The sequence below is a fragment of the Musa acuminata genome, chromosome BXJ3-10 (genome assembly GCF_036884655.1).
Source record: "Musa acuminata AAA Group cultivar baxijiao chromosome BXJ3-10, Cavendish_Baxijiao_AAA, whole genome shotgun sequence".
Taxonomy (NCBI): domain Eukaryota; kingdom Viridiplantae; phylum Streptophyta; class Magnoliopsida; order Zingiberales; family Musaceae; genus Musa; species Musa acuminata.
Window position 1 is genome coordinate 22,008,451 of NC_088358.1, and position 16,200 is coordinate 22,024,650.

Below are 16,200 nucleotides of genomic sequence, written 5' to 3' on the forward strand. Positions count from 1 at the left end.
CTACCCATGCCCTTTTATGTCCTTCTCAACCCACAAATAATCTCAGCACTATAGAGGAAGGGAAAGAAGCAATGATATATATTTCCATTGTCTGGTTTCTTAGCCTAATCAGAAATGACTCGTTCAAGGAAATCTTACTATGCTTATTTGGATAGCTTGAATGTTTTGGCTTTTAATCAACAAGATGATCTTCCAAACTTCTATTTTTCCTAAACTGATGCCAACACCAAATTATTATATTGGTTTATTTAGATATGTAAAATTAGTTCTGTAAGTTATAATGAATAATGGTAAATTTGTCTCTATATTTTTAATTATATAATATGTTTATTAATTAAATAATGAAGTTTATAAAACTCAAGCTTTATCATATGTGCAATAATGCACTTATCGTTTATATAATTAAGTTAGGAATTAATTTGTTCCTTAATTACCATTATAATTTAGGAAATCTTAATATATTTTCTTATTTACTATTATGAATTATAAAATAATTATTAAGCATTCCAAATAGGATGATATTATTAGTGTATTAAATAGAAATAATTTATATTAAATAAATATAAAAATTAAAATAAATAATTTTTAATGGAGGCTCACCTCCTTCTATTTAAGGGAAGGGATTTCTCTCATTTGTTTCTCACCTAGCCGAGTCCAACAACATTAGGAACGAGGAGTTATAACCAACTGATGAGAGATAGGTTTTTATTACCTTCCTTGAAAATAAAAATTTTTATTTTTATTTTTATTCTTTCAATGTTGAAAGCTTATAGTTTGAAAATATTTATCAATTCTTTAAATATCAAAATTTTTATTGTTATATTAAAATCTGTCAGCTATAGTTTTTATAATGTTCTTTGACTCTTGCTTAAGGTTTTTTTTTTAGATTTAAACATGTTAAAAATTTACATGTTTTATGTATTAAATATATGATATTTCCTAGTATTACAACTTATCTTTAATCTTATCTAGATTAAAAATTTTGTTAGATTAAAATATGTAATCTAAAATTTTGATATTCTTTAATATGAAATTTAAAATGTGCTATTCTGAATGATTTAAAATTTATTTGACTAAAATATATTGAAATTATACGTGTGTTAAAAGTATGATTTCTATTTGAATTTAGAATGTTATTTCTTTGTATTAAAGCGTATCTCATAATCTATCTTTTAATATGTTATTATGTTTTTGTTTATGTAATTATTAGTGAATATATATTGTCGTATGAAATTGGATATAAATTGGATTGAAATTGCTAACAGGCCAAGCCCAACCCATAGGTTAGGCCATAGCCCACTAGCCAGGCTCTGCCCGTAAGCGAGCCCCAACCCATGGGTCAGGCCCTTGGCTTGTAGGCTAACCCAACCCAACCATTATGGGCGGTCACATGCGACGCACATGACCAGTCCATGGGCCAACCTGGTATGATACATGCCTAGTTATGTATAATGTACATCACAGTTGACCTAGTCTAGTTCAATATTATTGTTGGATTTGACCCCAAATATTAATTGAATTAAACTAGGCTTAATTAGTCTAGATCGATTCATGATGATTCTGAATTGATTAATTTATTTAAGTCAGTTTAAACCTAATCTAGTTCAAATTATACTAGTCTACGATAGTTCTAGACTAGTTAAATGAGGATTAAAGATCGGTTTAATTATGTTCTAGTAAATCGGGTTCAATTGGATCGATTGAATTGGGGTTCAAGTCAATTGAGGGCTAATTTATATTATTTGATATTGATGATATTTAAAAGAGATGTTTAAAATATATTATTTCATCTTGATATAGACATGACCAATGTGATATTATATTATTTCCCTACCAAGGGTAGGTACACGTGACAACTGGACAGTTCCTCCATCTACTATTAGGATGAACATGTCTCTACTTTGGCGAATGAGGGACACCACTCCATCCGTTGTTGGGAGTACGATATGAGTTTATCTTCGTCCGCTGTTGGGAAAACACAAACTCATCTGGTAGGATAAAGCCTCTTCATTCGTTATTGGGGGAGTGCTCCTTTGAGTATTTAATATACGCTAATGGGATAATTGATTTTTTATTATGTATTCATTTTGAGTTGACTTTTGAGGTTCCTGCTCAGCGTTACTAAGAAATTTTTAATGAAAATCAAAAGAGCTCGTTATTTTGAGAGGGGACTTCGATCATTAATTAGAAAGTCCGTTGTAGTACTGATTTTACTAACATATGCTGAAGTGTTAAATCGAGTTATAGTGGTAGAGAAATTAGATAATGAACTACAATAAGCAAAGGATTGAAAGCGACCTTTTAGTGCTACACTATCTGCGTATGGGGGATCATATTCTGGACCCTCAAAGAAAGGCAAAGGCAAACAGTTTGGGCATTAACAAGTAGGAGCTCCTAGTAATCAAGTCGTCATAAGATGTTATTTTTGTGGGAGGACAGATCATATTTCCACCTCATGCCACATGGGACAACGTGTATGTTTTTATTGTCAATAACGGAGGTGTATGTCAAAGGACTGTCCTCAAAATCAACATCAATGTCAAGCTCCACTCCAAACAGTTGGATAGCAATAGCTAGGACCCAGAGAGAGAGGACAGGTAGGAATCTACGCACTAACTCATTAAGATGCTAAAGCCTCGATATCTATTATAAAGGTATCATCACACTCTATGGTATGTCAACGTTTGTGCTTATAAATTCTAGTTCTTTGTATTCTTTTATATCACCTTATTTTGCTACGAAACTGCAAAGGAATCATGAGACAATGAGTAATGCATTAATAGTAGTAACATCAGTTGGAAATTCTTTGATAGTTAATCATATATATAATAACTACATTTTTACTATTAAAAATCATGATTTACTAGTAGATCTTATTTTACTATAATTTCAAGATTTCGATGCTATCTTGGGTATAGACTGGTTTTCAGCATACCATGCAAGTGTCGAATTGTTTCCGGAAGACTATTACTTTCTCACCCCTAGATCAACTATCTTTCAAGTTCATTAGGATTAAAGAAAAATTCTCTTCTATTATTTCAACCTTGAGTACTATCCAACTATTACTGAAAGAATATGTCAGGGATATTTGGCCTTTATTTCTAGAGAAGAATCCAAGAAGCTAGTATTAAAGGACATCCCCTTTATTTCCTAAAATTTTTGTTAGATTAAAGTATGTTATCTAAAATTTTTAATATTCATTGATCTGAAATTTAAAATATGCTATTCTAAATGATTTAAAATTTATTTGACCAGAATATGTTGAAATTATATATATGTTGAAAGTATAATTTCTATTTGAATTTGCAATGTTATTTCCTTCTATTAAAGCTTATCTCTCGATCTATCTTTTAATATGTTATTATGTTTTTGTTTATATAATTATAAGTGAATATATATTGTGGTATGAAATTGGATATAAATTGAATTGAAATTACTCAAAAGCTAGGCCCAACCCATAGGTTAGGCCATAGCCCATTGGTCAGGCCCAGCCCGTATGCTAGGCCAAACCCATGGGTCAGGACCTTAGCCCGTAGGCTAACCCAACCTAACCATCATGGGCGATCATATGCGATGCACATGACCAGTCCATGAGCCAAAGCTAGGCTAGCTTGGTGTGGTGCATGCCTAGTCATATGTAATACACATCACTAGTATATGGGGTGGCTTAATCTAGCCAAATATTATTGTTAGATTTAAACCAAAATATTGATTGAACTAAATTAGGCTTGATTAGTCTAGATCGATTCAGAGTGATTCCGAATTGATTGACTTATTCAAGTCAGTTTAACCTAAATTGAACCTAATCTAATTCAAATTATAATAATCTAGGGTGATTCCAAACTAGTTAAATGAGGATTAGATATCAGTTCAATTAGATTCTAGTAAATCAAGTTCAATTGGATCGATTGAATTGGGGTTCAAGTCAATTGAGGACTATTTTATATTATTTGATATTGATGTTATTTGAAAAATATGTTTTAAATATGTTATTTCATCTTGATATAGACATGACCGGTATGAGATTATGTTAGTTCCCTGCCAAGGGCAGGTAGAGTGATTTCCTTTCAGGATTTACGAGCCGTTAGATGTGACGGTTGGACAGTTCCTCCATTCGTTGTTGGGAGGAACATGTCCCTACTTTGGCGGGTGAGGGATACCACTCCATCCTTTGTTGGGAGTACGATATGAGTTTGCCTCCATCAACTGTTGGGAGAACACAAACTCATCCGATAGGATAAAACCTCTCCATCTGTTGTTGTGGGAGTGCTCCTTAGGGTATTTGATATACGCTAGTGTAATGATTGATTTTTGATCATGTATTCATTTTGAGTTGACTTTTGGGGTTTCTACTCAGCGTTGTTGAATTTTCTTTGTTTTTGATTTTCAGAGTAGCCTCCATCTAGTATTAAATCAGATTTCAGTGGAGAGCGGACTTTCCTCTACCGCTAGGTAGAGCCACTTGGATGATAAGTGATGTTTACTTTTCTACTTATGATTTGATGAATAAAGAAATTATAATAAATATTTATAAATGATGAATAAAATGATGTTTATCTACTTTTGGGGCTGTGAATGAATGGAAAGATATGATCCAAAAAAAAATTGAGTGTCAATTTATCTTTGGCTAATTATAAATTACTTCTTGTAATTAGTTATCATTAGCATTTTGATTCCTATATTTTCAAATGTTATATCGGGATCTTATATATTTATGAAAGTGAAACATTTAATTATGTTTCTCCTTATGTCATCAACCATTGACGAAAATAATATCATAAGATTTACTAATGAGTACGTGTTGACTCTGTCTCATTTCAATTTATTATTATTATAAGTAAAATTGATGACGTGAGGAGAAATATGATTAAATATTTTATTTTTATAAATATAAAAATTTTAATATAATTTTTTGAAGGTATAAAAATCAAAATATTAAAGATAACTAATTAAATACTTCATGAGTAAAACAATATGAGTCAGGCATGTGAAGGTTTAACGTAGACTCCTTGTTATGAATGACCTAATGGCAAGGATATCTCCACTTCGACAATCATAAGTGTCATCGAGGATATTAATCATCTTTTGTTGTACAAAACAAAACGCACTTATGTTCTCCACATGTGGATATAATATTGCATGCGGAAGCACTATGAAAACCAATCATTCATTAATAAAAGAAGAATCACTGAATACTAACCTTAAAGTGGCATGCGAAGCTGAAAGATCCTCTCCCGCACCGGTCATTATTTAATATGATGCTCTTAGAAATTTTAACAATCAATGTGATATTTATAATCAATTATCAGAATATATTTCATAATTGTAGGTGTGAATTTAAAGATGAGGCTTTGAAATTATTTACATCTTATTTCATGTATTTCATAGATAAAGAGGATATCTTAGAGTAGATTATTAGAATTTAATAGATTAATTATAAATTATCCCCTATAATTAATTACTTTCAGTATTCTGAATTTTATATTTTAAAAATTATATTAGAATCTTTATATTTATAAAAGTGAAATATTTCAATTCATTTCTCCTTATACGATAGACTCGAATGTTTTTAGTGAAAAACTAAAGTGAGACAGAGTAATATGTGCTTAGTGTTAAACTTGATATTTTCGTTATAAAAATAATATATAATTAGTTAATTAAAATTTAATAATATAGATACTTAATGATAACTAATTACAAGAGTAATATATAATTAACCCAAATTTAATTGACATAAATAAAAAAAATTAATTATAATGATAATTAGAGGTCACAATGAGTCCTCCTTTTCAACAATTATATTAGGTTTAAATTCATGAGAAGATCACACGTAAAATAATTAATGATTTTGAAAATTTTATTTTATTTTATTTTGAGATTTTAGGAAAAACAATTCAATTTGTAGTTTTCTTCGGATCGGTTTGCTGGATAGTGTAATTATTATATTTTAATTTGAATGGGTGTTGAACCGACGGCGGAGGGAAAGGCGAAAGCAAATAAAGAACGACAGAAAGGGGCAGTGAGAGAGAGACAGGGCAGAGGCGAAAGAAACTAAGGTGGAGGAGAGGAGAACGCAGATATGGCCGCCGCGGGTCTCTATCGACGAAAACTCCCTTCTCCGCCGGCGATCGAGTTCGCCTCCCCGGAAGGAAAGGTCAGTCATCTCGAATTTCCTTCGATCCCCTTCTTTCTGCTCTCCGATCCGGCGGTGGCGGAAGCCATACTTCGGCTAGCGCTATGTATCTTTCCTTCCTTTGATTTGATGGAGCGAACTGATTCTTCTTCGTACCTGTTGTCGATGCTCTTCGGGGTACGAGGGTTTTATAAATTTAATTCCTGGGAGTTCTGTCTTCGCACTGAATACCTGCATAGTGTGCAATGACACTGTTAATTGGTTCAGTGCAATAAAGCGCAACGCGTTTAGGCGTCTATGTGCTATATAACACAGTGTGCTCGAGGCCTAATGTTTGTTTTCACTGTTATCGTGTTCAGTTTGGTGAAGAGTAATAGGGTTGCCTATGTGCTAATGCTATTTCTGAAGTTATCTTCCTTTCAGGGAGTACAAATACGAAAAATAGTATCTTATTATCTTGACGTGTTTCATGAAATGTATTGTATAGTTTTTTGATAATCTTAACCTGGTGGGCTGACTTTTAATTATTTCATACTAAGCATGCAAAAGGAGAAAAATACTTCTATGAATCATATTATTTGTTTTGGCTCCTTATATAGCGATTATATTAATTACTAATGTTTCATGTTGATGGGACAGCTTTTACTTGCATTCCTTTTTGAGCTAATACTATATTTGTTCTTCTTCCCTGGCAAAATTTGTAGAGATTATTCACTGAAGCTCATCAAAGTGGGACAATGGAGGGGTTCTTCAAGTTAATTTCTCACTTCCAAACACAGTCAGAGCCTGCATACTGCGGATTGGCCACTTTGGCTATGGTCTTGAATGCTCTGGCAATAGACCCAGGGAGAAAGTGGAAAGGTGTTACTTTATCACTAATCTTCATGTTATTTCTCCTAAATTTGTTAACATCTTGTTGTTTGGATTTTTCCATATATATCATGTCTTATCTGGCAAATTCTTGTTGAGTAAAGATACACCATCTCCCCATCTTTGGTTTTTGGGTTTTTTGTTGATCTTTTTGAAGGTTCAGATTTGAATTCTGCAAGTCAATCCTTGAACAGTTTGCTTGTTTCAGCCATTTAAACATAGTTAATTAATCCAATCAGTTTATTGATTGGTTTGTTGCCATATTATAACTTCTATGTACTGCACGTTGCATTCTGTAATTATGTTTTTTTTCTTTCTGATACTAATTTGTAGCTTCTAATTGGTAATGAAAGCTGGTATCTTAGGATTTATACTGGTTTTGGACTAATGGAACTGATTTATTTATACTGTTACTATTTATCTTCATTTTTATACCTTTGTTTAGTTTTGTTACAATGGTTATATTTTACCTTTTAGGTCCTTGGAGATGGTATGATGAGTCCATGTTGGACTGTTGTGAACCTTTGGAGAAAATTAAAGCTGAAGGTATCACATTCGGGACGGTTGCTTGCTTGGCTCAGTGTGCTGGAGCTGAGGTTAAAGCTTTTCGGACAAACCAAAGCACCATTGATGATTTTCGTGCTCATGTTATTAAGTGCACCTCCTCGGAAGATTGTCACTTGATAGTATCATATCACAGGAAACCTTTCAACCAGGTCTCTTCCTAATTTTTCTTGCAAACATTTCCCTTTTGAATGTTTGCCTTATCTTAGGTTGGAAGGTCCATTGACATACTTACATAATATTGCCTTCAAGGAACTGCAAATGACTTTATCTGGGAAAGAAGATATGTGTTAAATGCAAGTTTTCTACATTTTAATGTTATAGTTGCAATACTAGCTTGTTCACAGAAGTGCATATGGGTAGGCCATCAATTTTTTTTTTTCTTATTAAATCAGTTTTATGACTTGTGACTTGTAGCTCTGCATCAGTGATTGCTTCATACAGATAAATAATTGAGTGACAGCTTTTTAATGTCTCCCATTATCTTGTTAAGAAATTTCAGTAAGATAGTGCTGCTACTCCACTGTAATTTTGATTTCTTTTGCAAAAATATCCAGAACTAGAAGTTCTTGGTGACCTCGATGCATGGGAACCTTATATTGTACCATATCTGGGTATTCTGTTGGATGTATCTGTAAAAGATAAATAGTTACCTAAACAATTATCTTAGCATACAAAGGCTCAGGGACATTTTTTGGCACTCGCATATTGTCATTTTGTAGAAAGTTAACATGATTGTCTTTAGTTTCTTTTTTTCAAACAATTTAAGCGGGAAGTACGATGTGTATCAAGTTGTAGATGGCTGAACCAAGCTGTGTTGGACCCTACTTGGGCTTTTTTTAGTCAGGAATACTTTTTTTACTGCTAAATATGTCCTGCAAATTATTAAGAATGACAGGCAGTTTTTTAAGATTGGGCCAGATTGTAACAGTTCCCCATATATCCATCTTATTACAGTGTGGAGGTATGGGAGTGTGTTGCACAATTATGTCATTGATCTTTGCACATTTCTTTTTGGCTCCACATTTTGAGGATGTCAAATGTCAGAGTTGTTGTAGAAGATAAATTCATGACATTGAATTTTATGATTACTTCATCATTAGCAACAAGGAATTGACTGATTCCTATGACAACAGTCTTCTGAACTTCATCTAGCGCAGAACTTGGGGTAATATTCATTTTGCTGCTGTTGTTTGTGTCTACTCTTTCTAGACAAAAAGTGTTAATTTCATCATTGCATCGATCTCCACTCACATTGAAACTTAGAAGGGTGCTCAAAATTTGAAAGACTTGTTTAATATAGGATTTTTCACCAAACATTCTCAAAACAAGTCTAGATAGCTACAAATATAATTACGAAATTAAAACAAAAATAATAGATAAAATATCACTGCTAGAATTGAATGAGGAGGATTGATCAGCCCTCTCCATTTCCGACTCGACTAGGAGAGTCTTGAGAAAGAATTGCTTCTAACTCGACTATGTTTCTTGAGAAAGGATTTCTTCAATGCTATTCAAGCTATGATTATGCTGCTGTCTTCTTCCTTTTCATAGATAAGAAGGCCTCCTTTTCTTTCTTAAGCCTGGGGTCACAGTAAGCTGTATTAAGCTTCTTTATGCTGCATCATATTCGATTTATGTGCTATAACCTATAGGGCTGTAACAAACTGTAGAATGTTGAACTAAGCTGTGTCAACTCCTTTTGGGACTTTGTGATAGTTGGGAATGCTGATTGAGAGCCAAATAGGCCCTGGCTAGTGTCAACTCCTTTTGGGTCTTTGTGATAGTCGTGAATGCTGATTTAGGGCCAAATAGGTTGGATGGTGTATGAGATCGAGTTGGGTTGCTGATTGAGAGCCAAATAGGCCCTGGCTATGCCTCAAGCTGGTGGGATGTTGTATGAGACCAGCTCACATGTTGACATTCTATAGTCAGGGAACATAGTTGAAAGATATAAAATTCTTCTGAATCTTAAGATACCATCCAACATTTATTTGGGAATTTAAGGGTTAGAATGTAAAATTGGTTTCGTACTCAACATGTTGAATAATACAAATAATGCTTTCTGAAAGCAATAGTACCTTGCTTTCTATGTCTTTCCATCTTGGATGTGCTTTTTTGGGACTTTCATATACTGCCTTTATTTGTATTTAGAAATGTACTTGAACGCAATATCTTGCTTTCTATGTCTTTCCATGTTGGATGTCCTTTTCTGGGGCCTTGAAATGCTGCCTTTATTTGCATCTAGCAATGTGCTTTCTAAGATGTTGACTACACCATATTTGCTGGTGGTTCTCCTCACTTCTTTTCAATATTATCTTAAAATAACTTGCTGTCTAATACAGTTTGCATAGATAAGAATTATATGCTTCACATTTGATATAGAATTATCCATGAGAGCTGATATGAACTATACTCTGGTTATGAAAGTTTACAAGTATTTTGTGCTTCTACCATATGCTTATTTGTTGTTCCAATGCTTGGAAGAATAACTGACATTTTCTTTTTCATTCATATGCAGACAGGAACTGGTCATTTTTCACCAATTGGTGGATATCATGCAGAAAGTGATATGGCACTTATTTTGGATGTAGCTCGTTTTAAATATCCTCCTCATTGGGTTCCACTTGCTCTTCTTTGGGAAGCCATGGATACGATTGATAAAACAACTGGGCGTCCTAGGGGGTATACTTTTTTAACTTTTCACGTGCTCATTATCCATCAGTTTAAAAGGAGCAATTTGAATTTGATGATAATGCTTTAAAAAAATGGATTACTGAAAGAAATAGGTTGACATAATCTTCAACTTACTATTTTTTGTGTGGAAAGCACATGTTTGAGTGCTAATTCTTGTTTGCATGATGCTACTTTTTTTCTTTACATGTGTTGGTAGTACTCAGTCATATGAGAATCAAGGGGGAAAGATGTGACATTTCTGATGTGCTTGATGTAGGTTATCTCAACTTGCTTTTATGTGTATTAGATTCCTAAAGTGGGATACTTCCAATGGATATGTTGAATTAAAACAGTTGAACCTGGTTATAGAAACAATGTTTTATTCTGACTTGGTGATGCTACTAAAGTCTGTCTCTCCATGCTTTTTCATTTTGAACAACAAAAAGTTCTTACTGGACACTTCAAATAGTTGGTGAAATTATTGAGCATTGATTGATCAGTTTCCTATCTAATGGTGTTGCATTAACATTATTGGTTGGCATTGAAAAGATTTTCTGACATTTAACATCTCGTATAGTGTCATGTAAATAAAGGCTCATGTACATTATTTATTTGAGTCCTTAACCAGTTTAGAAGAATTTGCTGCTTTAAAGTTTTAATGTTAGTTTTTTTTTGGACTAAAATAAATAAGAATTATCTTATTTGTAGTTGTCAAATAAGAATTCCACAAGAATGTGCTAATTATCAATAAATAGACATTTATAAGAAAATATTACAGAATGAGTCAACTTTTTTTTTCTCCGAAATTTTTAATTAATCCAAGTTTAAGTCTCTTCAGTCCAAGCAAATATCATTAGTAATGACATGCACCATGGAAATAACAACATATACCATGGGAGGTCTATCTTGGATGCCTAATAAGTTCACAATTTCCAATGTGAAAAGATCAGGATATAATGGTTCAACCATATGGTTCTAGGAACTCTTTACGCACACTTTTTATATCCCTAACACTAGTTACTATGCTATGATATATCTTTTTCTTAATTGAATTGATATAGTTAACTGATATTCCTTTATTTTTCAAAATCCTCTTTCTAGATCAGGTAGATACTACCCTGAATGAGTTTATTTTCAGTGTATTTGCTCTGTCTTTAAGGCTACAGTTGCTTTTTAGTCCTTTTTCAGTGTGTATTGTAAACCTTGAACCTTTTTTACGATTGACTCTTAAGATTTTAATTTCCAGGTTTATGCTTATTTCAATCCATCAGAAAGTGCCATCCTTGCTTTATACACTGGTAAAGAATTTGATCTTTCCATTCCTTTTGTTTCTTTACTAAAAATTAATAGAGCTTTCTTCTTTGGATAAATAGTCACTAAAGAGAATTGGATATGTATTATGAGGATGGTCTATAGATCATTGGCAATTATGAATTATCCTTTTGTACTTGTCACATCTAAACTAGTATACAGTCACAATTATGTATACTGTCCATGTCACCAAATTATGTCCCTTGCTTGCAAATGTTAAATTTCAAGTTATCATGGATCTTTCGTGGCTAGTTGTCACAGTCGATCATGATGGTTCTCAGAAAGTAAATGAGCATCAGTTGTCTAGGCTTTGCTTGCTTGGACCACCATATATAAATGTGTCTTCATATATATTCATATGTATGAAGAAGTTATCATAGATTTGTGCTTGCAATGCATATACATAGAAATAACTTGGTTTCCAGAAATAATGACGTGTATTATAATTTTAGCATCTAAATTATTTAGTGAGATTGCCTTTGCATGCTCTCAATGCCAATATAAAAGAATCATGATATAATTGAAATGTTACTTTTCGAAAAATAAGTACAAAACTCTTGTGATGTTGTGAAATGTGAGCTTTTCTTGGGTTGGTCACCCGGATTATCATCTAGGCCTTATGGAAGGCTCATTACCTAACGGTTATGTGATTTACCATGTTAATGATTCATTATTTTTATTGTGTGAATTCCGGAATGCTCTTTAGAGCTGCAGAGATGAGAGATGGGTGACCATGGCAAAATACTTGATGGATGAAGTACCTATACTCTTGAAGTCTGAGGACCTAAAAAGTGTTCCCCAGGTTCTTTTTATTCTGTTGGAATCCTTACCTGCATGTGCTGGATGTTTCATCAAATGGGTTTTAGAAGTTAGGCGACAAGAGGAAAATGGATCTAGCTTAAGTAAAGAGGAGAAAGAGCGGCTTGCTGCGAAGGTCTTGCTTCCTTTCCCTGCTCCGTCCTGTTTCCCTATCTTGGATATCTTCTTTGGATATTCCCTCATAATATTCTGGATTACAGGAAGAGATACTGCAACAAGTTCATGAGACTGAGCTATTTAAATGTGTAACAGACTTGTTATCTTCTTCAAACTCAAATCACAAACTAGAAGAAAAGCATTTGTTATCAGAGATTGCAGCTAATGTCTGTTGTCAAGGAGCAGCACTATTATCAGGAGAACTAACATCTAGTTCAGGAATTTGCAGCAGAACATGTATTAAATGCTTCAAAGTTAATGATGACAAATCTACAACTGTTGTCTCTGGGACAGTAGTTTCAGGTGGCAATCAACATGAGGTTGATATGCTTGTACCTGTGTCAAAAGCAACAGCAGGGTACTGTTGCAATTCCACACTGAATAATTGCACTGTGATGCACCCTGCAAGCACTGATGTTTTAACTGTTCTATTGTTGGCTTTACCTCCGACTACCTGGTTGGACATTAAGGATAAGAGCTTGTTGTCTGAAATTCAATGCCTTGTTTCAACAGAAAATCTTCCTGATGCTCTTCAACAAGAGGTTGGCTTCTCTTTGCTTTATTCTTTCTTCTCTCAAATGTATGTTGAAAGCAATTACTCTATTTTTGGTTTATATGATTAGGCAACATCATCTTTTAAAAATTTAGAATGATGGGTTAAGGTTGTACAAAATCTGGAACTGGTTCTTTGTTTATATTTCATTGTTGGACATCCAACTCGATCATTTTAGATCTAACAAGTAAGAGTGACGACTTTTGTTGATTTTTTTGTAATGGTCTGAATAACTCAACTAAAAATCTAAAAACATTTACAATTTACTTGGAGATAAATTTTAGGATGTCTGCCATTTGTTCCATCACCTGGATGCATAGCATGTAGTGACAGTAAAATATACTCTTTGATCACAACCTTAGTACCCGATATCTAAATTTAGAATCTCTTGTTCTTAAAATTTTAAATTTAACATAAACTTTTACATAACACATGTTCGTTTTTTACCAAACACAGAAGGTGAGAGTTGGTCTTATGGTAGGATTATTCCTTTGTGATCAAGGTAATCAGGATCAAAATCATGGAAATCTGCTTGAGGGGATAAACTACATACATTGACCCTTCTTAGAAACAATATTTTCTTTGTTTTACAATCAGAGACATTTTTCCTTTTTGCTTATTTTCTGTTTCTGTTTCCTCTTCACTTCCATTCTCCGTATTTTTATTTCTTTTTTTAACTTTTACGGCAATTAAATTGCCTAGAGTTGGATAAATCAGTCAACTCTGATTGACTTTGATTAATTAGTCCACTTCAACTAATTTATTATCATAATGCTAAGAAATTTTGCCAAACCAGGATGGCTTAGTCAAATAGGATCAAGTGTCTCTTATTGGAATTGGATGAGATGGCTGACTTATGAAATTTCTACTATTTTCGTTTACACTTTTGCTTGTATTTATATTTGCTTAACCTAGTAAGAACTTGTCATAATGTTACTCTTCTTGACCTATGAAACATGGATGTATCAGATTGCTTACCATATATCCATACCCCAGAAATAGTTCTGCTTTGTATCATATACTAACTTGAAGTACTCAATTTTTATAATAATTCTTTAAAGCATTCTATACTTGAAAGGGAACTTAGGTGATGCTATTCACAGCTTGCATGACTTGGCATGCCATTTCTTATGAACTGTACTATGAATGGTCTTAACAAACTCGTACATGTACATAACAGGTTTTACTCTTACGGAGACAACTTCATTATCTGAAAAGGTGCAAAGACAAGGAAGTAGATGATGATTCTACATTGTGTTGGTTCACTTGATATGACAATTTTGAGTCTGCCTTTTAAAAATAGAAGATATAGAACTTTATACAGGAGGGGGAACTTTTCTTGACAATTCATTGCTCGTACTATGATTAGTGATAGTGCCTTAATACAGCATAGTGACAGGACAAGATCCATACAATAGTTGGAACTCTGCTATTGTGTTCGTTCACAATAACACAATTGGACATTGTGTTCGTTCACTTGATATGATAATTTTGAGTCTTCCTTTTCAAATAGAAGATATAGAACCTTATGCGGGAGGTGGAAGTTTACTTGACAATTCATTGCTCGTACTATGATCAGTGACAGTGACTTAATACAGCATAATGACAGGACAAGATCCATACAATAGTTGGAATCTTAAGACTCTGCTATTGTATTGTACCCATTTGTCCTCTTTAAAGATTTTGTTGAGTGCTGTTCTGAGCATTATTAAGGGACAATATCCATACAATAGTTGGAATCTTAAGACTCTGCTATTGTATTGTGCCCATTTGTCCCCTTTAAAGATTTTGTTGAGTGCTGTTCTGAGCATTATTAAGGGGCAATATAGCTGTTAACCCCGAAGGCTCTTTCTTTTCTCTTTTGCTAACAAACTATAGACTCTATAATCATTTGGAGAAGCTGCATTAGTTATTTTCCCTGCTTAAATTAGCTTACTCTATGTGTTTTTTTAGGCTAAAGTTGACATGGGAGGAATTAATTCCTGTCACAGATTATTTGGCAGAATACTCCAATTTATACAGATAATAGCTGTGACCATCAGCAAGTGACATTTTTAATAGAATGTATACAAGATTCAGTATATGGTGTGTTTTGATATGTGATTTTATTCATTCAAATGAATTGCTCATATATTTGGGTGGTAAATGAATCTCCAATTGTGGTCATCATGGGATTGCGTTAGACCATGGACATTATTTGATTCAGCATAGGGATTTGAACTGCCCTTCATTGCATCGAACGTAAGGAAAATTAATTCAGATAAAATTGCATCAGTGTGGATTTAGCGTCATAACACCGAGTTATAACTTTATTCTGTTGTGTCTCGCTTGATTCAGAAATAAGAAAAAGTGGAGCATGTTTTTCCTTTAGATTATGCTTATATTTTTGCTCAGTGTCACTGAGACCTCTTCGAACTGATCATTCGAACAAGAAAGAAGTCACTGGGAAAAATGGAAAATTACAAACCAGACGTTTAATTGTTCTAATTTAATTGTTCTAATTCCATTATTGGATTGGAAATATGTAAGAAAATGCATATTTAATTGGATCTAACTAGATTGATTCTGAAGAACCGGCAGAACCAATTGATCCAATACAAACCCAGTTTTTTTTATTGCACCAAAAAAATATGAACAAAAGACACCTCTTTTTTCTTGGTTGAGAATATTTTTATACTATAGAATATCAACAATAATAAAACAATTTTCGACTTTTTTTTTTTTCAAATTTTGCTAATAACTTTTCAAATATTTATTCTTTTATAAAAACATGTAGTGAAAGAGGAGATAAAACATCAATACGATATGAAACTACAGTTTCAAATCATCAATATTGTACTTCTCTTTCACTACATATATTTATAAAAGAATATATATATATATATAATATAATATAATATAAAAAAAGGTGTATGTTGTCTCAACGACCACGTACACCTTCTTTTCTTCTTGTTGTCACGTCAAACGTGGAGAAAAATATGATTTTCTCCTTATATGTGGTGTTCGACAAAGACGTCTTTAGCCTTCGACAAAGAATACGACGAAGGCCGCAGGCATCTCTGGCTTTCTACGAAGAATGCAGCGAAGAAGAAGTCGAGTCGTCGCCTCTCCGTTACCT

The 16,200-nt window shown here is 33.2% G+C and overlaps 1 protein-coding gene across 1 annotated transcript; it reads left to right on the plus strand.

The window, feature by feature from the left end:
* Positions 1–5,990: 5,990 nt before the first annotated feature.
* LOC104000433 (glutathione gamma-glutamylcysteinyltransferase 1-like) lies at positions 5,991–15,159 on the plus strand. The gene is made up of 8 exons (XM_009422479.3): positions 5,991–6,154; positions 6,838–6,994; positions 7,481–7,719; positions 10,089–10,252; positions 11,490–11,541; positions 12,261–12,488; positions 12,574–13,071; positions 14,263–15,159. Exons 1-8 carry the CDS (start codon positions 6,080–6,082, stop codon positions 14,350–14,352), a joined length of 1,503 nt encoding a protein of 500 aa, XP_009420754.2. The 5' UTR covers positions 5,991–6,079; the 3' UTR covers positions 14,353–15,159.
* Positions 15,160–16,200: the final 1,041 nt, after the last annotated feature.

Excerpts from the sequence above, each read along its gene's own strand:
- LOC104000433 (XM_009422479.3), top strand. The coding sequence starts at position 6,080 with ATGGCCGCCGCGGGTCTCTATCGACGAAAACTCCCTTCTCCGCCGGCG. Across the intron at positions 6,155-6,837 it reads TCGCCTCCCCGGAAGGAAAG|AGATTATTCACTGAAGCTCA; the intron begins GTCAGTCATCTC and ends CAAAATTTGTAG. Across the intron at positions 13,072-14,262 it reads CTGATGCTCTTCAACAAGAG|GTTTTACTCTTACGGAGACA; the intron begins GTTGGCTTCTCT and ends TGTACATAACAG.